Source organism: Stenella coeruleoalba (assembly GCF_951394435.1).
Source record: "Stenella coeruleoalba genome assembly, chromosome: 6".
In the NCBI taxonomy this organism is placed as follows: domain Eukaryota; kingdom Metazoa; phylum Chordata; class Mammalia; order Artiodactyla; family Delphinidae; genus Stenella; species Stenella coeruleoalba.
In genome coordinates, this window is record NC_137151.1 from 93,532,217 (window position 1) to 93,557,162 (window position 24,946).

Below are 24,946 nucleotides of genomic sequence, written 5' to 3' on the forward strand. Positions count from 1 at the left end.
AGGGCCTGGAAATAGACCAGCAGGTGTGTCCCACTCCCCAGAGCCAGCCCGGTCCCCAGTGAGTGTCCCATCTTCTACTGCCACATGGGGGAGCCAGCAGGTGACAAGCTGAGAAAATGAATATCTTGTAAACCCATCAAATTGCTGGTGTAAATAGGAAAACACTTGTGAAATACAAATAAAGGAAGTTAAAGGCAACCTCTCTCCCTCTGGAACTTGGATGTTATCCATCTTTCCAGGCACAGACTCTGGGGATAAAAGCAAAAATACAGTCAGAGACCCACCCTGCAGCCAACTGGCCCCAGGGACCTTAATGGGTGAAAGGAACCTAGCCCCGGTGGGAATACCCAAGGCTCCCATTTATTAGGCAAGAGAAGACTGGCTTCTGCTGTTATCTCTCACTCATGAGAGCGCTCAGAGTTCTGAGTGAAAGAGGAAGCGCTACTGGCTTCGCTCAGCTGGTTTTGCTTCTTGGACAGAGAAGAAGCTGTCTCTGCACAACTGCCAGCCTGAGACATTTATGCAGAGACAGAGAACTGAAGTATCTGGAAGAAAGTATTTTACTAGAAACTTAGGAGAGACTATTTGAGGAAGAAGGTACAAGAAGTAAGCTTGGAGAAAATGGGAAATGAAAGAACCAGCAAGTGGAAACCAGCTTTAAAATTCACTGATTGTCCATTCATTCCCAGTCAGTCCCATGCAGATCGCAAATGTCGGGGAGATCTGGTTCCAAAATGGTTTTCTTCTTTTTTTGTCTTTCTTTTTTTTTCTCTTTTTAAGGTCCCTTTATAAATGATAATACTCAATGTTGTTGAGTCTTGTATATACTAGAGAATGGATAAATTATTATTGCTGTGAAAAGCATCTTATCAATTGATTCTACAACTAGGAATTCACCTAAGAAAAAATTCAGAGATGTACACAAAGCTGTACATGTAATGAACAGAAATGTTCATTATGTTATTTGTAGTTATAAAATGTAAAAAAACCCACTAAGTATACATCAATAGCAAATTTTACAACTATATTGTGGAATAGCCAGAAGATGGACTATTATGCAATCAGCAAAATTATATTTTAAAGGCTTTTTAATGATAGGCAAATAAATGAACAAAAAGTCAAAGTAAAAAGTATATTGTACTATAACTATTGTACAACTATATATTACATAAAAATATTACCAGTGGGATAGAGTAATGATAGTTTATTTCTTTTATGCTTCTCCATATTCTTTTTTTTTCTTTTTTTTGCGGTATGTGGGCCTCTCACTGTTGTGGCCTCTCCCGTTGCGGAGCACAGGTTCCGGACACGCAGGCTCAGTGGCCATGGCTCACGGGACCAGCCGCTCCGCAGCATGTGGGATCTTCCCAGACCAGGGCACGAACCTGTGTCCCCTGCATCGGCAGGCGGACTCTCAACCACTGCGCCACCAGGGAAGCCCTCCATATTCTTTATTATTGTTTTAAGCTATATAATATATACTGTGTGTGTATTATACATTCTATATATTTATCTGTATCACTGTATTTAAAAAATAAAGTAAATAAAAAGGAAGATCTTGTGATTACCCCTATTCCAGTAGAAACCACCAAAAGTGACTTTAAAAGTTTGGAGCCTCATTTAAATTGTCAAACCCTTCAAGGCACACACCCATTTACATGTTAAAAAGTTCTTCATCTCAAGGCATTTCACTATCCTAGGAGTCAAATGGTTGTCAACAGAAAGGAACAGGAAAATGCTGCCTAGATCGAGGAGAAAATGATTCTTCCTCGCTCGACAGGAAAAGTGACGTGAGTCCCTTTGTTTGCCCTCTTCCTGAGAGTATCGCTTATGCCGGCCAGTGCTGCAACTGTGCTTGTCAGTTTTGATGGTCATTCTCCGCTTTACTTACAAACGTCCAAAGTGCGGGCACGAATAATGCACTTTTCGTTTGGGATCTGGGTAAAGTGGTGATTCAAAGCCCACGCTCTGATTTCCCCTTCACTCTCTGGAAGGCTGAAACAATAAATCATACACCCACTCAGACAAGAGAAAAAAGACCTACCCCAGCTACGATGAGTCCCATCCTTGCCTGGCTCTCCTCATGTAGAGCTGGCCTCTATCACCATCTCCTCCTTTGCAGAGAGAGGACACTGCAATGTCAGGAAGGCTGAGGAGCCTGTCCAAAGATACATGGCGAGTTCATGGCTCCCACAGCTGGGAAGTCCAGCCAGAAACACACCAGTCTCTGGCTTTGCTCTCTGAGAGACACTAGTTTCAAAAAAAAGACCCACGGCCAAGATCTTAAAGGAATTACTTAGAAAGAATTCCTAGTTCGAATATAGGAAAAATAGTCTGCTCCCTGTAGACACGGAAAACTAAGAGAACACAGTTGACAAAACTTAGACAAAACTGAGCCCGTCATTCCCTGCTGTATGTGTTTCTATCCTTAACACCCCGGGAATTCAATCTGGGCAATGATTGCACTCTGGGGTCCACCTGGATCACTTTAACCAAATGCAAAAGAACACACTTAAACTGGACTGTGCCCCAATATTCCTTATAAAGAGAAACACAATTTTAAGGTGGATCTTATGATCACTGAGCCACATGTCCTTTCCCTATACGAAAAGACACACAGGAAGCCACGTTATAAGGCGAAGGTTGCTTGGTGACCACGGATGCAGAGCAGTTGGATAATCTTAAGGGTAACATCATAGAAGACGCCCCTCCATCCATCAGGTAGACCTGCTGGATGGCAGGTGTCTGCCCCATGACACTCCCTTCTCTTGAAGCTATGTTAATATCTTCCATGGGGTAACTATAAAGTCTTGGCCTGGTCCCTGTTTAGGGGAACTTTAATCCCTCAGCTCTGATTCATTTTGTTTGTTTTACATTTTAATTCTCAGACACTATCAGGTACTGCCTATACTTCTAATTCCAACTTACACAAAAACTGATCTTCAGATGTTGGCCGGTTATGCTTCAGTCTGGGATCCTAACCTACACAAGGAACAACTACAAGTTGTCCTTCTGCAACCTAGGAAGACCTTAGAGAGATAGGAAAAAAGGCAGAGGAGTATTGGACAAATGTCAGGTCATTTCACTTACTTGTCACAATTACCCTTCAAAATAGGCATTATTTCTATTTAATCTTCAGAGAGGTTACCTTTCCATTGAGAGGGTCAGAGAGCCAAGTCATGGCAGAACTGAGAAGGAACCCACACCTGTCTGTCTCCCTATTCCCCATGCTCTTCCCCACTACACAGCCCTCTAGCCCTGCATCCCACAGTTCCCTCCCAATTTGTCTTTCTCTTTAGGAAGGTTTCCTGGGAATAAGTGTTTCCAAAAACTGAAATATGTTTGATTCAGACAAGATTCCAGTTTGGGTAACTTTTCACTGTGCTTTAGTTTCCTAATAGGTAAAGTGGAGTTGATAATTTACTTTCTTTGTACAATTGTTGTGAGGATTAAGTAAATTATTAATACGTGTAAAAGTACTTGGAACATAAGCACCCCATAAATGTTAACTATTGTTATTAAAGCAAGTGGGGTGTGTGTGTGTGTGTGTGTGTGTGTGTGTGTGTGTGTGTTTACACATGGGTCTGTATGTTTAGAGTCTTTTTTTTACTTAAACTATAGGACTTCTCAGAGTTTTGAATCCTGACTTGACAGGTGAGGGGATAGAGGTTGGGGCACAGTGGAGAGGGTTTCCCAAACTTATATGACCTGTGATTGTCTTTCATAGGCTGTCTTGGTGTTTCGCAGGGTACTGTTTGAACTATTTAATAGAATACTCTTTTCTTTAACATCACATTAGTGTCAAATCAGTATTTCTCTTACAAAAAGATTCTTATTTAAAACTATTTGGTTTGAACTATTTTCCCATACAAGGAGAATCAGATAGTTATTACTATGTTCATTTTGCCTAATTAATGTAAAGAATTACAATGCTGTTTCCATTTGAGCAGGGCTGACAGAACAATCTTCTTCTGCCCTTTATAGAGATTTGCATGGAGCTATTTGCAAAAGAGGAGTTCCAGCCCTTAGACCTTACCAGGAACTCATATTTCCCCCAGAACTCTTGGTAAGGTAAGTTGGGTGTTTTATGTGCTCGTTTCAATGCCACTGGTTATAATCTCAGTTTTCTAAAACCACACTTCCCCTCCTGTGAAATTATCAAATTGTGGAAATGCTTGATCAAATCAGTATGCCTGTCCCTGTCCAGCTCACCAAGCCCTGGCTGTTGCCCTGCACACTTTCCCTGAAGCCTCAGCTGAGGTTATTTTTTAAAGCGATTTCGTCATTACTCCCATCATTGTCATCTGCAGTGTGTCCCTACTGACTGTCCCAAGCAATCCAGTTTTTCTCAGCTTCTAACTTGGCCTTTCCAGCCTTCTCCAGATATTGACCTCAAGGGGCACTTCCAGGGCCTCCCGATACCTCAGCCTTCCCTCTGTCAGCATCTCTATCTTTCCTCTCTAACATCCAGTGGTCTCATTCCATAAAATGCCTATTTCTGAAAGATTCTGATGTGTTTATTCATGCATTCAACAAATATTCATCATTCAGCAATGTGCCAGGCACTGTTTGGGGTACTGAATATACAACAGGGAACAAAACTCACACAGACCTGACCCCAAGGAGTTTGTAACCTGGTGGCAGAGACAGACAATGAGCAAGATACTAGATAAGTTATATAGTGTTAGCAAGTGAGAAGGAGAACAAAATAAAACAGAGAAAGGGGATAGGATGATGCAGGGGGTTGCAACTTTAAATATCCGGCCAGAGGAAACTTCTCTGAGAAGATAACATTTGAAGAAAGTCCTGAAAGAGGGGAGGGAACTGGCCATGAAGATACATGGGGGAAGAGCAGTCCAGGCAGTGGGGCAGCAAGTGCAAAGGTGCCAAGGAGGGGAGAACTCCCGGCCTGATCAAGGGACGGAGCAGGGGCCAGCCTGGCTGGAGCGCAGTGAACTAGAGAGATCAGAAAGCTGCGGGCAGGGGGGTGGGCAGACCATGCTGAACCTAGACTACTTGGCTTTTACTCTGCCTGAGATGTGAAGCTACCAGAGAGGTTGGACAGAAGAGGGTTACGCTCCTATTAACCTTGTAATGGGATCCGGGGTCGTTTTGGCTGCTGGGATGGGAATAGCCTGCGGAGGGGGCAAGGGAAGGAGCAGTGAGCCCATTAGGGCCCTAATGTCATGCTGAGGATGGTGGTGCTGGACCAGGTGGCCAGCATGCAGGTGGTGAGGAGGGAGTGGATTCTGGATACATTTTGGAAGAAGAGCCAACAAGATTTCCTGATGGGGCTTCCCTGGTGGCGCAGTGGTTGAGAGTCCGCCTGCCGATTCAGGGGACACGGGTTCTTGCCCCGGTCCGGGAAGATCCCACATGCCGCGGAGCGGCTGGGCCTGTGAGCCATGGCCGCTGAGCCTGCGCGCCCGGAGCCTGTGCTCCACAACGGGAGAGGCCACAACAGTGAGAGGCCCGCGTAACGCGCAAAAAAAAAAAAAAAAAAAAGATTCCCTGATGAATGTGATGTAGGGGAGGGGTCCCCCACCCGGCCGCGGACAGATACCGGCTGCAGCCTGTTAGACACAGGGCAGCACAGCAGGAGTAAGCGTCGGGCAAGCAAGCTTCATCTGCCGCTCCCCATTGCTCCCATCGCTCGCGTTACTGCCTGAACCATCCCCCCACCACCACGTCCGTGTAAAAGCTGTCTTCCACGAAACCAGTCCCTGGTGCCAGATAGGCTGGGGACCGCTGCTGTAGAGTGTGGGAGAGAGAGCGCATTCACTGCTGACTCCAGGGCTTTGGGTAGCTGGAAAGGGGAGTGGCCATTTATGGAGAAGGGGAAGACCTCCGGAGGAGCAGGGCCTTTTGCCTTTGGGGGGTCCTTTTCAGGGGCTTGGAGGGCGATGGGATATGAGGAGCTCAGTTTTGGACACGTTAAATTTGAGATGCCTATTACACATCTAAGGAGAGACACTGAGTACTCGTTCAGGATTTCAGAGGAAAAGCTGAAGATTCTAATTTAGGAGTATTAGTATAATTATGATTTTTAAGGCCATGATACTAAATTATGTTGAATTAATCTATACTGAAGGGTCAGTGACAGATGCCAGCTCATATTGTCGGTTTCCTCCAAAGAACTACACATTATCAAGGCTTAAGCTAAAGGAGTAAGTATCTAACTATGGAAAATTCAGGCCTTAGCCAATGGGTGTAGTGAGTGTCTTTTTGGTCAAGGGGACTCCAGAACTTCTGAAATCTCTCTAGAGGAACATACCTCCACCTAGGATCTATCATAACCCAGGAATACAGGTGTGCACAGGTGCACACACCTTGTTATTTGCACGTAGAGAATGGCAAAGAACCCAGAAAAACGAACCCTGGCCTTTCATGGAAAGAGCGTCACCTGGATCTCCCCTGGGACCCTCAAGGACCTCCTGGAGCTGAAAGCAAAACACCTGGAAGGCCCTCTCATCCTGGGCAACACCTCGCTGGGTGAGTGATTGCAACGATTCTCAGTCCACCATTTGTGCCGAGGTGGATTTCCTGTCCCCCACTGTGCTCACAGTCTACAAAAACTACTTTTTAAGGATAAAAACCTCATTTTTTAAATAAAAATGCTATAATACTGTATCATAAAATATACTACTATATTGTATATTATATAATAATTATTTATATGACATAGTATTTTTATATCTACTATATATTTTTATAAATACTAGCATATATGTGCTATATAGACTCATATATAAATTATATATACAATATTAAAGTATAATACAAATATCGTATTATTATATAAAATGGTCTCCAAAATTGGAGGTACATATACCCTGGGAGTATGCAGTGTAACTTCTTGAGGTGTGGGAAAAAAGTATTAGAGGACAGTTTATCATTTAATTTACTTTGTCCTTTTTAACTTTGTTTTTGTTCAATAAAATAGAATTTTATAAAATATGTATGGATATATTAACAATGCACACCCAGTTATCACCACACCCAGTTTAAGAACCAGAGCTTTACCAAGAACTTTGAATGCCCCATGGGCCCTCCCAAACCACAGGCCCCCCCCTCGCCTTCTTCTCAGAGGCACTCATTAGCTTGAATACAATGTTGGTCAGTCTCTTCCTCATTTTTACAATTTTACCCCATATATTTGAGTAACTAAGCACCATGTCCCTTAGTTTTGCATATTTTTGAACTTCACATAAATAGACTGACACGGTATTATTCTTCTGCAATTTGCTTTGTGCGTTCAACATTCTCGAGCTGAGATTCACCCACACTGTTGCGTGTAACTGTGCTGCTGGATTCCATCGTGTGTCCAGGGCACAATTTGCTCATCCATTCTATTGCTCAAGGATGTGGAGTGTTCTCCAAGTTTTTGCTATTACAGATATCTTTATATGTGTCTCCTGGTGCCCACATGCAAGGGTTTTCTAAGAACCTCTCAGCCATTTTATTTCCTATTTTTATACACATGTAGAGAGTATAAATAAACACATATACCAGGAGAGCCTGTGCTATAAAATTACTTGGCAGGGTGTACGGCCACTGCTTTCACATCTATACACATTTTTTTTTTTTAAAGCATTGACTAATTTAATCCTCACATCCACAGTGGCACTGGTACTTTTTGTTTTTAATTAATTTATTTATTTTTGCTGTGTTGGGTCTTCGTTTCTGTGCGAGGGCTTTCTCTAGTTGTGGCAAGCGGGGGCCACTCTTTATCGCGGTGCACGGGCCTCTCACTATCGCAGCCTCTCTTGTTGCGGAGCACAGGCTCCAGACGCGCAAGCTCAGTAGTTGTGGCTCACGGGCCCAGTCGCTCCGCGGCACGTGGGATCCCCCCAGACCAGGGCTCGAACCCGTGTCCCCTGCATCGGCAGGCGGACTCTCAACTACTGCGCCACCAGGGAAGCCCAACATCTATACACATTTATTTCCAGTTTTTAAAATTAGCATCTGAATATTTTTATGAGAAACACTCAATGCCAAAAAATTGCATTTTCTCTTTCCTAACTCTCTCTAGAGTATATAATGCATTTACTTTCAGGACCTGCGTTGAAATCTCAAGGACATTTTCACCCAGTTCTCCTCTCTCCTGCTAGGATTTCTGAGCTGATTATGGTGTCTAAAACAAGTGATGGTGAGTTCCAGGTGTTCTTCGTAAAATATCAATGAACCGATTCCTGCACTAAACTTAAAACTTGCTATATAGTTTAGAACCTCCTCATACTTTTATCTTGTCTGGCCTGTTTCCAATTCTTCATCATTTTTCTGATGTGATATGACATCCCCACCATGAAACTTTACTGTCAAAAGCTTTGCACAGAATATTAGGTACTTGGATAATGTCATTCAAGACCCTGCACTCAGCTGCAGGATTCTTGCCTATAAAAAGCTACAGTCGGGCTTCCCTGGTGGCGCAGTGGTTGGGGGTCTGCCTGCCGATGCAGGGGACACGGGTTCGAGCCCTGGTCAGGGGGATCCCACATGCCGCGGAGTGGCTGGGCCCGTGGGCCATGGCCGCTGAGCCTGCGCGTCCGGAGCCTGTGCTCCACAACGGGAGAGGCCACAGCGGTGAGAGGCCCGCGTACCGCAAAAAAAAAAAAAAAAAAAGCCACAATCTTGCAGTGTCACTTTAATGGGAAGACAGCAAGAGAGAACTGGCACTCTCCAATGGTTGGATGGTCAATTCCAGGGAGGGAGTATGTTCGCAGGAGGAAAGTAGGCGATGTAGTGTCTGGCACTCAAATGCTACTTGTCTCATGGGGACAACGGCAAAAGGCCAAGTGAGACAAAAACCTGCCCGAGCAAACAAACACCCCCAGTCACTCACAACATCCTTAAGGGCCCCTTTTGTACAGATACTGCATCAGGCAAGCTGGCACCCACAGAGTAGGAAGGAAACATGCAAGGCTTTGCCTTCAAGATGCACTGCAAACCCTTTGGCAAAAGGAACCTTATTTTAGTCCTTCCCTCATCTCCCAGATCTCCTAGCATACATGTGCCTGTCCCAGATACATGCATATATGTGCTAAATTACTGACAAATAACTTAATGCAAAAAACAAACAAACAAATGAGTGGGTCAGAAACTTGAATTTGGGAGGCAGTGGTAATAATGACTTCCTTAACTCAGGCAACAGGGAGGTTGACTGGACTGAAAGCTTTAGTCCAGACTGACTGGTAGGCCACCGTATGTTTTTGGAGGTTGGTGGTGGGCAGGGGAGGGGACCCACCTTGGCTGTATCACTGCCATCCAGGAGTCCTACCTTCCCGGCCTCAACCATCATCAGCCAGACTTTGACCGTGCTGCAGACCAGCAAGCCTGCCCTTCCCTGGCCTCATCCCACCCACTTGCTAGGAAAGGGACACTTCCTGGTTTTGCCCAGCACCACAGCTTCAGCCTTGGGACAACTCAGGTAGCACATCTGCATACCACTCAGAAGAGGAGGAGAACGTGCTTAGATTTACCTGAAATCCTGGGGTTGGAGAGAAGAGAAAGAGGGAATAGTAAAATGGGTGGCTTGGGAGTATAGTCAAGTCGCTTAAGCAGACGGTCAAGACCCGAAAACCCTTCCCCTCATGTTCACCCCAGGCATCGTTTAGCCCACGGTTTTCAAACTTGTCTTCAGCACCACAACCCTGTCCTCAAACAAATCTTAGTAAATGAAAATAAGCTGCTCTGTTTGAAGGAGAGGGAAGACTTCCTCCATCCCACTGAGCCCCTATATCTACCTCCGCCAGGGCCAGGACTCAAGGAAAGTGAACTTGCCCAAGGTCCCCAAACTGGCTACTGGCGGGTCATCAAGCCACACATCTCCCACCTCCAATCCAGAACTCGTCTTTACTGCCATTCCCCGTCCCCCAGGCCCACCCCACGGCCTGTCCAGTTGGTTGTTTGGACTCTGCAGGCAAAGTAGAGCCAGATTCTAAAATCTGAGGAAACAAACAATGCACTTTCCTCGGGGGCCCCTTAAACTTTAAGTGTGAGTAATCTCTAGTGGCCTCCAGGGACCTTCCCAAGGATGCCCAAACTTTTCCTAAGGCCCAGAAGAATGAAGGACACTGGTGGGGGAGGGGTACGTGGGAGCCAGATGTACCCACCACCACCACCAGCAGCGGTCTCCCGCAGGAAATCAGTTTCTGTGACAGCTTCCGTTTGTTTAAATTTTGTGTGCTAATCCATGTCACATACACGCTGGGCTCTGTACACTTCTTTTTCCTCAAAATCTTTAGTACAGTAAACGCTCCAGAAAGTTGCTGCACCTTTAACCCACAGACCCGCAAACTCTGAGAAGCATGGAGTTAAAATCCATGTTCTGAGAATCAAACAAAGGTAAGGCTCTTTTCAACTCTGTTGAAATACAGGCTAGGTTTTGTGACCCAAGATGGAATAAAATATGAATGGAAATACAGTAAATAGAATTTCCTCGGCACAGCTGTGTCATGCCTGGCACAGAGTGAGGGGGTAATGTGAGCAATGGAAAGAGCCAGACGAAAGCCCCAAGGTGGACTGTCTGGCCTCAGCCTGAGTTTGAAATCCATTCTTCTGAGAACCCAGGCAGTAGCAACAGCTGACAGTTTACTCTCCCCTAGGGCTGAACTGCCCTATTCTGTGTCAAATAAGGGATGATCATACTGGCCTGTGTGATGCTCCTGACCTTAAAAAGATATTAATAATAATAATAATGTCTTTGTCTCTGATTTCTTCCCTACGAAGAAGGCTCTGGGTCTCTAGGGTAGGAGGAACGGTATGATAGGAAACAAGCTTGATCTTCCCAGTGCTTCTGCAGGCAAAGGGAAGGCAGGATTTTGCAGAAGTTAAAGACCAAGCTTTATTGGAACTTGTAGTGATGGGAAGCAATAGACCATCCCTGGTGGGTCTGGGATGGGATCCCGCGTTACGGAGTGCCTTGGATGAGATGCTGAAGCAGAAACAGGGTGAGGACTCTAAGTTGAGAGACACTCCAGGGCAGAGGAGAAGTTTAGTTACTTTTAGGCAAGATTTGCTTAGCATATAGATAATAAGGAGAAACTAGTGGTTTCCCTAATCAATTAGGTTAGCTATGATCATTGAAGCAGCAGGGGGTGTTGTGCGTGTATGTTGGCAGGGGTGGGGGAAGTATTGTGCCAAGTACATTGTTAATACTGATGAAGATAAAGTTATGTGGGAGGGTGAAATATTCTCCACGATTAATCCACAAGAGAAAAATCAAAGCCCAGCCCACAGCCTGTTAAAAATCAGACTAACTGAGGTTAGAACCCAGCCTTGGAAATGATGTCAAATCAGATTCTACGTGTTAGTGATTCATTCTACAAACCCCAGAGAGATTAATTTTTAAAGTCCAGCTAAGTCACCTCCTGATGGTTTGGTGGCTTCTTCATTTTCAAAGATTGATCTGAACCCTTTACATCCCTACTACAGAGAAGCCCAAAGCCAGCACTAAGATACTGCCAGTACTCAAGAGTATGGCTGCAATGGTTTTTAAATTCTGAATTACTTCCTTGCCAGCCAGCAAATAGCACTGCCCTGATCCCCCTAGATGGATGCTTTTCCATTGCTCCTGCCCCCAAGCTCCTCCCTGGGAACCCCCAAGATCCACACACCTAACAACAACCAACATAATACCTAGGGCAGCTCCTTGCATGAGCTGTGTTCATTCTGATTGGCCGGTGCCCCTCCTGGAACTGGTTGTTGATGATTTTGAATAGCAAGGCTACCTGTAGAGGTGCAAATCAACAGTAAAAGCACTATTGATTTCAGACAATGACCTAGGAAATTGAAAGACCTTTGATTGTTTTCATGCCATCATATTTATCCTGCTTAATCACAAAACAGCTTTGCATAGCTTCACTGTGGTCAGTCAGGAGGGGGTCACGGAAAGTTCTAGTAGAGTCTGCCACCTGCTAGTTTTTACCGTCATCCCTTCTCTCTAGCCTCTGTTTTCTTGCGTTCATTCAAAGAGTGTAGACCAACCCAGGGGTTCCCAACCCTGGCTGCCCAGGAGAACTCCCTGGGGAGACTTTGATAAAGGCTTGCACCCAGAGATTCTGATTTGATTGACGTGGGAGTGGGCCATCTGTGCTGTTTGAGTTCTGCTGATTCTCTGAGCAGCCAGTGTGGAGAGCCACCGCACTAGCTGGACACCAAGGCCCTGGAGCCATGATTACAATCCAGCTGCTCCTCCCACATCACCTGTAAAAACAATGTGCTTCAGGACTGACAACAGGTGCTGCCTGTCTTCTGGCCCAGGTCAAGGACATCTTGGCTGAGAGGATATCTGAGTTCCGGGAGAAGACCCAGACATACCAAGCATTCCTGAAGCACCTGAAGAGCCTGGCGGGCAGGCAGATCGGAACGTGGCCGTATGTCCTCCGGGCCAATCACGAGGCCCACTGCACCTATTTCTTAACCTCACCGAAATGTTGAAATAGGCATTGGCAGAATCAGTGTGCAAAAGGGTCTCAGCAGATTGAAACGACAGGCACAATAAGTAACTATTCAATATTTAACAAACATTATTTAATAACATATTTCAAAGAAGACTGACTCTAAGTCAAGTTCAACAGAATAAGCCAAGTAGGAACAAGTGCTAATTTGGTGATAAGACCTTCAAAGAAGCTAATTTAGACTTAGGCTGCGTTAACAGAAGTATAATACCTAAAATAAGGAGGGTAGTCTCCTCTACCTCAGACTGTTCAGATCACAGCTGAAGAATAATGCTCAGGTCAGGGAATCACACTTCAAGGTCTGATTGTTTTTGACCTCAGAAGAAAGCAGAAGTAACTTTTCAAAGTACACACGCTCCTTCCCTTACATACCCCAAATGGTGTATTAGAAATCCTTGGGATACAGGGAATGGAGGGAGAACATGTTTCCTTTGAAAAATCTCTTCAAGTGATTCCAAAACGTTCCCATTCACTGTCAAGAACTCTGACTCAAACCCTGGAGCCTGGCAAGGAGATGGTGGCAGGAGAGTGGGGGGCTGGAAACCACATCAGAAAGAGGAATGGTGGGGGTGGGGACAATCAGAGGGACCATGAGAGCTGCCTTCAAATATTTCTAGACTCCCAAGGAGACGTGTGATGCATTTCATATGATCACAAAGGGTAGAAGTATGACCGATAGCTGAGAATGCAGGGAAGCAGATTTCCACTCAGTGGAAACAAGAACTTTAAAATTGAGCTGCTCATCGCTCTATGACATAAATCACAGCAAGATCCTTTTTGACCCACCTCCTAGAGAAATGGAAATAAAAACAAAAATAAACAAATGGGACCTAATGAAACTTCAAAGCTTTTGCACAGCAAAGGAAACCATAAACAAGACCAAAAGGCAACCCTCAGAATGGGAGAAAATATTTGCAAATGAAGCAACTGACAAAGGATTCATCTCCAAAATTTACAAGCAGCTCATGCAGCTCAATACAAAAAAACAAACAACCCAATCCAAAAATGGGCAGAAGACCTAAATAGACATTCCTCCAAAGAAGATATACAGATTGCCAACAAACACATGAAAGGATGCTCAACATCACTAATCATTGGAGAAATGCAAATCAGAACTACAATGAGGTATCACCTCACACCAGTCAGAATGGCCGTTATCAAAAAATCTACAAACAATAAATGCTGGAGAGGGTGTGGAGTACAGGGAACCCTTGTGCACTGTTGGCGGGAATGTAAATTGATACAGTCACTATGGAGAACAGTATGGAGGTTCCTTAAAAAACTACAAATAGAACTACCATACGGCCCAGCAATCCCACTACTGGGCATATACCCTGAGAAAACCATATTTCAAAAAGAGTCATGTACCAAAATGTTCATTGCAGCTCTATTTACAATAGCCAGGACATGGAAGCAACCTAAGTGTCCGTCGACAGACGAATGGATAAAGAAGATGTGGCACATATATACAATGGATTATTACTCAGCCATAAAAAGAAACGACATTGAGCTATTTGTAATGAGGTGGATAGACCTAGAGTCTGTCATACAGAGTGAAGTAAGTCAGAAAGAGAAAGACAAATACCATATGCTAACGCATATATATGGAATCTAAGAAAAAAAAATGTCATGAAGAACCTAGGGGTAAGACGGGAATAAAGACACAGACCTACTAGAGAATGGACTTGAGGATATGGGGAGGGGGAAGGGTAAGCTGTGACAAAGTGAGAGAGTGGCATGGACATATATACACTACCAGATGTAAAATAGATAGCTAGTGGGAAGCAGCCGCATAGCACAGGGAGATCAGCTAGGTGCTTTGTGACCACCTAGAGGGGTGGGATAGGGAGGGTGGGAGGGAGGGAGACGCAAGAGGGAAGAGATATGGGAACAGATGTATATGTATAACTGATTCACTTTGTTATAAAGCAGAAACTAACACACCATTGTAAAGCAATTATACTCCAATAAAGATGTTAAAAAAAAAAAATTGAGCTGTTCATAGAGGAACTGGGGTTTCCTGTCCTCACCCATGTTCCAGCCTGGGTCAACACAGCCCAGGCTGTCACTGTAGATTCCATCACTACATGGGAAGGAGAGCACTGAGTGGACTGGCCAGTCATTTCCCTGCCACGTTCTGAGATGCTACAGCCTCGACCAGATCCAAGTGGAATCCCCCAAGAGGAAAAGGGCAACTCTCCCTCAGTGATGTGGATGCCCAGCACCTCAACACAGCCCACAGAAGTCCAGCAATTTCAGAGGCCGTGCGATGAGGCTGAGATCCCAGGCAGGACGGCACCTCTGTGGCCAGCACTGTGGCCACCTGCACCAGCTAAGCAGGGGTGGCTCAGAACTGGCTGCTGAGCCTCACTCGCTTGAATCCCAGTCCTGCCCCTTCCTAGCTGGCAGACCTTGATCAAGTTTCGTAAGTTCTCTGTGCCCCAGTGTCTTCATCTGCAAAGGGGGGATAATTGCATCATCTCACTGGGTTGTTGTGAGGATTGAGTAAATACGTGTGAAGGGGTTAGACAGCAGGTGGAACGTACCAAATGCCGTAGAGCGTTACCATCCATTCCTCACCCGATCCAAAGTTGCAGGTGGGTGGAGGCCTCCCACATGGTCTGAACTGAGTCTCGTCTGCAGAGCACACTGAGACTCCTCCTGACCCTTTCACTACCAGAGAAGACCGTAAGCAGGTGCCTATGGGTCTCGGATTTGAGGGATCGAAGGCCGAGGCTGTAACTCTCTCTCCTTAGTCCTTAGGGGGACACATTATAAGCCGGCATCGCTATTCAGATCTGAATCCATTTCTGGCTGTGGGCAACACTAACCTCAATCTGATTTCAGAAGGTAAGCTACCCCAGAACACTCTGGACAGCACCTGAAAAGTTTTTGTTTCTTTTTAAAGAATTGCTATATCAGAGCCCAGGTCTCCGGCTCTCAATCCACCATGGGAAGCTCAGGCTCCTGGCAGGAGGCACACTGATGCAAGGGGTGGCTGGCGCTTCCTTCTGCACCACCTGCCACACATACACGCAACACCCAGCCTGGACCACAGCTCAGTTAGCCCGCATCAGCCTGGGGCGGTATCAGAGGCTGACGTGAAGGCTCTCTGTGGCCCAAGGACCAGCACCTCCTTCTCTTCATGCCCACACCCCCAGTTTCTGTGAGAGAAGCCACAGATCTAGTTAGGACACGCTGGGGACATCGTGGGGCCCCTGGGGGCAGGAGGAAGGCGATGACTAATTGTACATGCTGGCTGAGAGGGACGCTCCCTTGGGGCGCTCCGTGCTATACCACCCTTGTCTCCCCCAAAGTGCTCAGCCTTCACACTGCCTCCGGCTGCTACAGGGATGCTAGCACTCCCATTTACTGGGTGCTGACTTTGCGCCAGCTCTGCTGGATACTTTACACACGTCACGTCTAATGTGTGCAACCACCCGGCGGAGGTCGCTTGTAGAGGCGGGCATGGGATGGAGACCCAGTCTGCCTGATTTCCAAATGGGCATGCTTGTTTCTTCTCCATCAGGGCCTCCCCAGGGCTTTTAACTCCCCGCTTCCCTTGTTCCACCCCCTCCCTCACCCATCAAATGCCCTCCTACCAGCTGACAGGCTGGCACTGGGTGCAGGGGAGCAGTCACACTGCCCCTTGTGAACTTCGGGGTGTGGCCAACCAGGAATTATATTACAGGCATTGTAACCCTCCCCAGGGGATTGTTGGCTGTCCCTGGTGGGTGGGAACTGAGAAGTGTTGGGACAGACCTACTGGTAGAGGACAAGCTCTCATGCCCCCATTCAGCTTTGTGTGGGACCCACCCAGCGGGGAGGAGAGGAAAGGCCTCACCTTGCCCGGCCCAGTCAACTGTTTTGCTGAGTCCTCCAGGCCTGCGGTCCAGCACGACCTTAGCTCAACCCCCAAAGACTAAGGGAGAAGCAGCCTAGGCTCTGGGGCATCAGGATAGCAAGGATGGCCCGGCCCCCGTGGGGCCTTCTACACTAGGACTAGTAGTACTAGCTGTGTTCTTCTGCTGGGATGTTGGTCGTTACCTTTGGCTTAAGGTCTCTGTTTTCCCAGCTCTGCCAAAGCCACCTCCAGCCTGAGCTCAGCCCGCTCCGGTGAGGCCAGTAGCAGGGAGGGAAAGGTCCACAGGGGCTCCTTTGGGGTCCCCCTGCCGCCTGCCTTCCAATCAGCATATCGCTGCTGTGCCAGGAGCGGAACCCACGTCAGATTCCCTGCACTGCCGCTTGATCTCCTCGCCACATCTCCTCTGTGGAGCCACAACCACTTTTTAAAGCCAGAGGGGACTTCTCTGACCACCATGTGGTGACAACGGGGCCGAAAGGAGGTTTTGTGAATTGTTCACTTTGCTTTAAAGGTGTGGGTATCCCGCTTAGAGGCCAACAGCAGTGGCAAGAACAAAAGGCAAATCCAATGATTTGAGCTCTGTTCATAATGGAAACAAACCACGTCTCAGCTTAAGTTACGCCCTTACCTTGATCCCAGTATTGAATGAGTTAGATTTAGTTAACCAGCCTCTGCTGAAAGATGAAAACGGGCCTGACAGGCCTTGGGGACAGGAAGAGACCCAGTTCACACGGCACGTGCACTAACAAGAGTAAATGTCATGCAGCGGCTGCCACCCCTCCCTGTGGAAGGGACAAGGGGGCCTGGTCCTCGGCGCGCTCAGATCCCCGCGCTGCTCCTCGCAGAGAAAGGTGACCTTTTCTTCTCCGCTGCTGACATTTAAGAGTACAGAATAATCTCACATTCCTGCTGCACCTGTGCAGAAATGTCATTTTCTTCAACAGATTCCTCTAAGCGAACATTTTCTTGCTGGGCTGGCGAGTGCAGACCTGGAGCCGGAGGGAACTGCGGAGTCTGCGTATATCCCCCACTCTCAAAAGGTAAGAATTCTGCTGGTCACTTTTGAGAGTTGTTTTTCTCTTTGCATAACTGAGTCCAGTCATCTGTAGAAATTTCAGAACAGATGGAAGGAAAATAAGGCTGCCCTGAAAACCTGTTTCCTGTCCTCTGTAGCCTGGTGCGGCACTAAGGCTTTCAGCAACCCTTGAGCGGGCGGCTCCGGGTGACCAGCTGCGGTCGTTGCTTCAGCTGTGGGGTGGCGCCTGCCCGGCCCGCGGAGGTGCTTCCACACCCCCTCGTGTCCAATATCAACGCTGGGAGGCGGAAATTCAAGTTCTCCTGCTGCAGAATGAGCTTCTCCACCTGACCCAAAGGAGGCAGAGGCTGCGGCCGGACCTCTGTGCTCCGCCCCCACCCCGGAGCTGACCCCAACAGTTCAGAGAAACAGGAGTGCCTAATACACCAGCCCTGGGGGAGATGTGGCCACCCAGCCAGCTACCGAGGGAGCCCTCTGTCCTCACTCCCTGTTCCCTGTGCTTCTCCCCCAAACCGTACCTGAATCCCAGAGGACAGTCTTGCCAAGAGGGGCAATACTTCATACACATACACAGTGATCCCAAGCCAGGAGTCACCTTGGTCATGTAGGAAGTCTTATATTAAGTCATGCTTTCAGCCATGTATGACCTTCATTTATTTTTCCTTGGGAATGGAAACTTTGAAATCTGTTCCCGAGCCAGTGTGCATCTGGGTAAGGGCCCCAGAGAGGAAAACAAGCTGACCAAACACAGCACCCTCGGTGGCCACACAGATGGAAACACACTCGAGGCACCGGCCATCTTCGTTAACACCATGTCAGCACACCAGTGGTCATGGTGCCAAGGGTAAGGGGAGCAGCCGTCACCATCCTGACTCTTGTCTCAGTTAGAAGAGTCCCTAGTCCACCGCTGGAAAGTCCTATTCAACGCCTTTACGAACTTTGCAAAATGGAAAAATGATAGCATCTACAAACCCAGAAATTCGGTGGGTCTCTTTCACACTTTCAGCAAATCACGCTTAAAAGCACCTGTGTTGAGAAGGCTCCTCCATCCTCGCAGGGGACAAAGGGGACTGGAGACTGGAGTTAATGGCGCCCAGAAATAAAGGCATGTGGAAATGCTCCAGGCATTTTGTGCAGAGGCATCCTGGTCTCGGAGGGAAAGTGCGCAGTGATCCCTGTGCATTGAGGGTATGGGGGGTTGGGGACAGACCTTTGGGAGGACGTCATTCTCTCTTTGAACGAACAGGCAGCCAAATTGTCCTCAAATTGTGCCAAGCGTCCTTTGTGTCCATTTAGATTGAGTCTAAGTGATTAATTCGTGGCACCAAGAAGCAGAAAACTTGCTCTTAGTTTTAACATATCAAATAACTCCAAACGGCTTTTGTCTCCACAGTGGGAATCTGTGTCAGCCTTCGGACAGGCTCAGTGCCAGCAAAATGCCTCGGCCCATGTGAATGCTGGCAGGCAAGTCCTCTTCAGGGAGGGCACAGACACCGTCGAGGACCTGAGCATCGCCTACAGAGGGGTCGGGGCTGCCACAGTCAGTGCACAGAAATCCTGCCAGCAGCTCCTGGGGAGGTAAGCAACAAACCCTGGACCCTGATGGTGAAGCTTGACGTCAAAAAAACAACTGGGAAGATGGAAACTCCTATATGTAGAATCATTGCTTGTTCTTTCTGTAATTTTGCTAAATGAATCCAACCTTATTTGACTTTGATTAATTAGGTGCCGCTCTCTGGGTGAGGGATACAACAAATATGGCCCAGGACTGTGTTCTGCCCCACTGCTCTTGCGCACATCAACACTCCTGCAAACCCACACCGGCAGCATCCAAGTGGTACCTCCCACTCCCACTGCTCGGGGGCACTCTATTTCTTCCTCAGTAAAGGCAGTGTCCAGTTCATAATGGAATTGACCCTAATGGTCTATTTATTTAATGCCTGGTTCCAGCATGTTCAGGCTACTCAGGGCAGCCTCCCAGGCCCCAGTTTTCCTGAACGGCTTGTTTAGGTGATTTCTAAGTGCCTATCCAACTCATAAAATGCGACTCGGGGGTGTCTGAACCGCCACCATCCAATATCTAGCACGTGCCAGTAGTCACTGAGGCTGCCCTTCTCCAGGCGCTGGGGTGAGTTGATGCTGGATGAGGCCTGCAGGCTGCTCCTGGATGAACTCTCCCTCCCAGGCGGGGCTCCAGGTGGGAGGGTGGCATTCAAGAGGACTCTGGTGGTCAGCTTCTTCTTCAAATTCTACCTACAATTTCTGCAGGAACAGAAGAAGCTAGTAGAACTGTTCTCTGTGCCTGTGAGTGCTCTGGCTTTTATGTGCTCCTGGCAGCGTAAGCTCCCACCTTCCCCACTACTTTTGCAAACTGTCTTCTGGGCAGCCTGTCAGTTCCCAGCCATCCCTTCTTCCGGAAGTCAGCCCTGAAGGGCTACTGCGTGAGGCTCAGGATGCCAGACTGTCTTCAGTGCACAGATGTTTACCACATGCCCTGAGCAGGGAAACATGACGGGACCCCTGCCTCCTATGTGCAATTTTTTTCTCTTTTAAAATCAACTTTATTGAAGTATAATTACATAGAACAAAATGCACCTATTTAAACTCAGAGAGTTTTGGCAATTGTGTAAACTGGCCTCACCACCACCTCAAACAAGAGATAGGGTATTTCCATCACCCCAAAAAGTGCCCTTTTGCCCCTCTGCTGTCAATCCTCCCACCCCTGCCCCCAGGCAACACCCCTGATCTGCTTTGTGGCACTATAGATTAGTTTTGCCTATTCTAGAATTGTATATTCAATATGAAATGTGAAACAAAATTTTATTTTTCGAAAAATCTAAAAGGTTGGGTGGTGGTGGGATGAATTGGGAGATTGGGATTGACATGTATACACTGATGTGTATAAAATGGATGACTACTAAGAACCTGCTGTATAAGAAAATAAATAAAATTAAATTCAAAACAAAAACCTGAAAGGTTTATATGCTAATATTTAAGTAGCTTCTTTTCAGAATTTCTGATTATAAACTTCTGGAATATGTTACCAAAGCAAAATATTTTCACTCTCTTTCTCCCTCTCTCTCTCCCCTCCCCCTCTCTCTTCTGAATCTATCTTTCCTCCCCTGACTGTGACTACAACTCTCACCCTAACTTGCACCCCTGTTCCCCAGTCACACCCCACGCCAACAGCCCAGTGTGTTCCTAAACTGTCTGGTTTTCATTCATTCAGATGAAGACCCTCACAGGACTTCCCTGGAGGTCCAGTGGTTAAGACTCCGTGCTTCCACTGCAGCGGGCCCGGGTTTGATCCCTGGCTGGGGAACGAAAATCCCGCAAGCTGTGCGGCGAGGCCAAAATAAAAAAAGAAAGAAAAAGAAAGATGAAGACCCTCGCAAACCACATTTACTAGAATAACTCCTGCTGCCATTGAATTTCTTAATCAAGACCCTTGATGTGTTTCAGTGACACCCAGAGAGCCTTCCCAGTTTTGCTGCTCTCTCAGAAAAACTGAGTTGCTGAGGAAAATAATCAGGATTTGGGCTCTTTTGTGTACAATGAACCACCCCAGCTCGTTCTAGAATGGCTTTTCCAACCCCAGATTTTCTTGCTTCTCCTCCTGCCTCTGCCCAGCTTGCTGACAGGCCTCTCTCTCCTCAGACTGGCTTGAGGATCAGATTCAAACAGTCAGTCCAGGTCTTCCTTATGTGGAAAGGGAGGGAGGGCAAAGAACATTCACAGAAGTGAATCCTGGGAGGTGATGTGGATTTGCGTCATCCAGGCTACCCGAACCTTACGGTTTCTTGGCTACTTAAGCCAAGTCACTTTCAAAGCCCAGTTTAATCAGAGACTAATCAGCTTATCTTTATTGTTTTGAATCGTCTTTCAGAACAGAGGCCGTTATCCTGAAATTTCAGACCGATTCCTAAGTGCTCTAGAAGACTTCCCGGTCACAGTACCCCAGGGAGTCCAAAGGTACCAGGTCAGTGAGTTTAATTTAATAGAAACCGAGAAACTAAGAGACAGCTGTAGCTGTGTGAACAAGCAAGTGCTTCAAAGTTGTGATTTTCCCTTCTAACTTTCTAGTTTTTGCTAGCACGTTGGCCCTTTGTTCAGGTCGATCCAGGGAGAGGCTGGATCTAAGATCAGGCCTGAGCTACCGCTGGATGCCCTCAGGGCCAAACCGACCTGAAACAGTTTGACCATGTGACTAATAATTGAGAGTGTCTTCAAACTGCTGTTCTTTGGGCATTTGTTTGAGGAGCAGCTAAGCCAGGAGTGGGGGGCAGGACAGAGCAGGACAGTAGCAAGGTTCAGCCTCCAGCCCTGATTGCAAATGTTTAATCTCCAGTCGGCAAGACAAGAGCCCCCTGCCAGCAACTGAAGCCCCTCTTCTTGAAGGACAATTTAGAAAGTATCTATTATTATCTATTAGAGCACAGCCCCTCCTGCCACCCGATCTCCACACACAGTCCACACATAGATCTTCGCTGAGAAGAGTTCCCGAATAAACACGTGCTCCCTTTACTTTTTAGTTTTTATTGGAGTACAGTTGATTTACAACGTTGTGTTAGTTTCTACAGTACAGCAAAGTGAATCAGCTATACGTATACATATACCCCTCTTTTTTGGATTTCCTTCCCATTTAGGTCACCACAGAGCACTGAGTAGAGTTCCCTGTGCTATACACTGTAGCTTCTCATTAGTTACCTATTTTATACATAGTATCAATAGTGTATATATGTCAATCGCAATCTCCCAATTCATCCATTTACTTATACTGCCAGTGATATTTTTGTGCACAAAAATATCACAAGGGCAGCCGAGGCACCTTAGACCAGATCTGGATAGACTCCACTGCCATGTGCCCCCCATCTCCCACCAGAGGCCCTGCTCCAGCCGATAAGCAGGCTTTTGGCTTAGATTTTGGCCCCCCATCCTCAGGAATTATAGCACTCAAGGCATCATCATCACTGTCACTTTACGTGTTAACAGGCTGATCATTGGAAAGGTAAGAAGGCAGGACAGGGAGACCCTCTGAATTCCAGAATAAAGGGGTGCGGGGTACCACTTGGGAAAAGAACATGCCAAAAGGGGAAGCCAGAGTGCCCCTTCACCTACCTCACAATTTTGCCAAAACATTGGCCCTGTCTAAAGCATTGCCGCATAACCGAAATAACAATTCCCCAGTCTAGTTACATCATTAAATTGCCACGCTCATCTGACCCACTCCACTGTTTGTTGCCTGAGGGTGACCATCTGATTTCTCAATCCTGAATCAGGAGTGTTGGTAATCGGCCAGGTCACTTCTGAAGATTAAAGTTTTGCAGGGAAACTCTTGTCTTTCTCTGTAGAGTGTGGATTCTCACCAATCCCGCCAAGATCCAGTCGGATGCCCCATCATGCACCTACCAGGCCTTAAACATGGCACAGATGAAGCCATATTTTGTGATGAGATCCCCATGCTGGATAAAGAACTTTCAATGGCTTTGGTGACCAGTACCAAAGCCCATGCAAAAATCATGTAAGTAAATGAAAAGCTTTCGAAAGGCGTTTTTAAAGCACACTTGGGGATTCCCTTGGAGGAATGTGACCATTCTCCTGAAATGTTCTAAACCCAAAGAACCTTATGGAAAGAATTTTAAAAAGGTCACCAGCCCCAGGAGGAGGAAGGGAGTGTAAATGGAAATGCCCATCATGAAAGAGAGATAAAAATCACAATTAGGGCCCTCGCTTTCATTCTAATCTCATCTCCCTGCTGCTGCCTCAAGCATGGCTCAAAGGAGTAACTCTGAGTAGGGCTAATGTTTTATCATTAGCCCTACTGGTGATAAAACAATGAATGAATGGTAAATGGCCACTGTCCTAAGCTTCCTAAGGACACCCCTGCCACAGCCGTACTGGTCCCTCTCTCTCCTCCCATCCCAGTAGCTATGATGTTACCCCAGGCCCAGCAGGGGGCCTCCTGGACCCTGCTGTGTCAGATCAGCTCTGATTGGTCAGGGCCTACGGTGAACCAGTTGTTATATATTTTGATTTTCACCCATGCTCTATCTCTCCCTCAGGTTTAGGGCCCTCAAAGCTTGCTGATTTCTACTTCTTAAATATTTCTCTTTTTTCAGATCAATTGATTTGTCCGAGGCCCTTGAACTACCTGGGGTGGTTGATGTGATAAGAGCAGAGGACATTCCAGGCACCAGTGGTACCGAAAATGACAAACTGTTGGCCGTGGATAAGGTAAGGTACAGAACGTGCCTTCCCACATGACTTTGTGCAGATAATCACCAAGGTACCACCTCCAGGTGGCCTTCCGTCGCCTCCCAGCCCTCTCTGTCACTGGGGGCTAGAAGTGCCAATTCTTCCAGCTTCTCTCTACCCCTAATGCCTTTATTCAGATGGACCTACTCTTCTGGAATCAGGAAATAACATCGAGAAAAGGAAATTTATTACAGGAAAACAACAAGTCCGAGTTTTCCCACTGTGTGCTCTTGAGTCAATTTACTCTTATTTGAAGAATAAATGCTGGAATTGACATATATCAGGATAGAAAACCCTTGAAAAATCTAGAAAGGAGAGTACAAATATATAGCCAGTCTCTGTTATTTACACTGAACTCTTTCCTTTCCTGGACTAACCCTCTTCCTGCCACCTCCCACTCACCTTCACATACTCCATTTTTAATAAAGTTGCTCATGTCATCCTTGACCTTTTAATTCAAGTCTACAATCATTCATTGAGCACTTGCTTTTGGAGCCAAACTACCTTGGTTCATGGTCTCGCTCTGCCACTCACTAGCTGTGTATCATCACCTGTGAAATGGTATCATGATACCTGTAAAATATCATTATCTGTAAAATGGGAATAATCGTAGCACCCACCTCATTGTGTTGTTGTGATATTTAAATGAGCTGATACATGCCAAGTGCTTACAACAGTGCTTGGCATGTGAAGGCTCTCAGTAGGTGTTGCTACTACTGTTGCATCTCAGGCTGTTTCTCTTCCAGCCATGAAACAAACCACTGTCCTTTTGGTTGAACTCCAGATGAAGAGGTTGGCTGTTATTTAGGAGCTATGTTATCTGCTCGGGCTGCCATAACAAAATATTGGGTGGGCCAAAAAGTGCCTTCAGGTTTTTAAATAAAAATAAAAGATATTTTTCATTTTCACCAAGAACTTTATTGAACAATGTATTCATCCTTCTGTTCCACTACCTTCTGCCATTTTTCAGGCAACTTCATAATTCCATCTCCCCAAAATTTTTATCTTTTTGAGCAAAGAACTGTCCCAGGTGACTTTTATTGTCTTCCAGGGAATTGAAATTTTTTCCATTAAGAGAATTTTGTAAAGACCGAAATAAATGGAAATCCGAAGGTGCAATGTCTGGTGCATACAGCAGATGAATCAGAACTTCCCAGCCAAGCTGTAACAGTTTTTGCCTGGTCATCAAAGAAACATGCAGTCTTGCGTTATCCTGATGGAAGATTATGCATTTTCTGTAGACTAATTCTGGACACTTTTCGTTGAGTGCCACTTTCAGTTGGTCTACTTGGAAGCAGTACTTGTTGGAATTAATCATTTGGTTTTCCAGAA

At 46.4% G+C, this 24,946-nt stretch overlaps 1 protein-coding gene across 1 annotated transcript in view; it reads left to right on the forward strand.

Moving 5' to 3' along the window:
- Nucleotides 1-24,946, forward strand: part of LOC307187665 (aldehyde oxidase 2-like) — a gene marked incomplete at its 5' end in the record, with an annotated part of 72,247 nt that overhangs the window by 11,769 nt on the left and 35,532 nt on the right. The window contains 14 exon segments of the mRNA XM_079924061.1: nt 1,701-1,790; nt 3,987-4,025; nt 4,031-4,066; nt 6,348-6,492; nt 8,057-8,149; nt 12,227-12,358; nt 12,361-12,374; nt 15,215-15,308; nt 17,254-17,363; nt 18,753-18,937; nt 19,480-19,663; nt 21,246-21,338; nt 22,711-22,880; nt 23,479-23,593. Coding sequence (XP_079780187.1) covers nt 1,701-1,790; nt 3,987-4,025; nt 4,031-4,066; nt 6,348-6,492; nt 8,057-8,149; nt 12,227-12,358; nt 12,361-12,374; nt 15,215-15,308; nt 17,254-17,363; nt 18,753-18,937; nt 19,480-19,663; nt 21,246-21,338; nt 22,711-22,880; nt 23,479-23,593 — 1,500 coding nt within the window.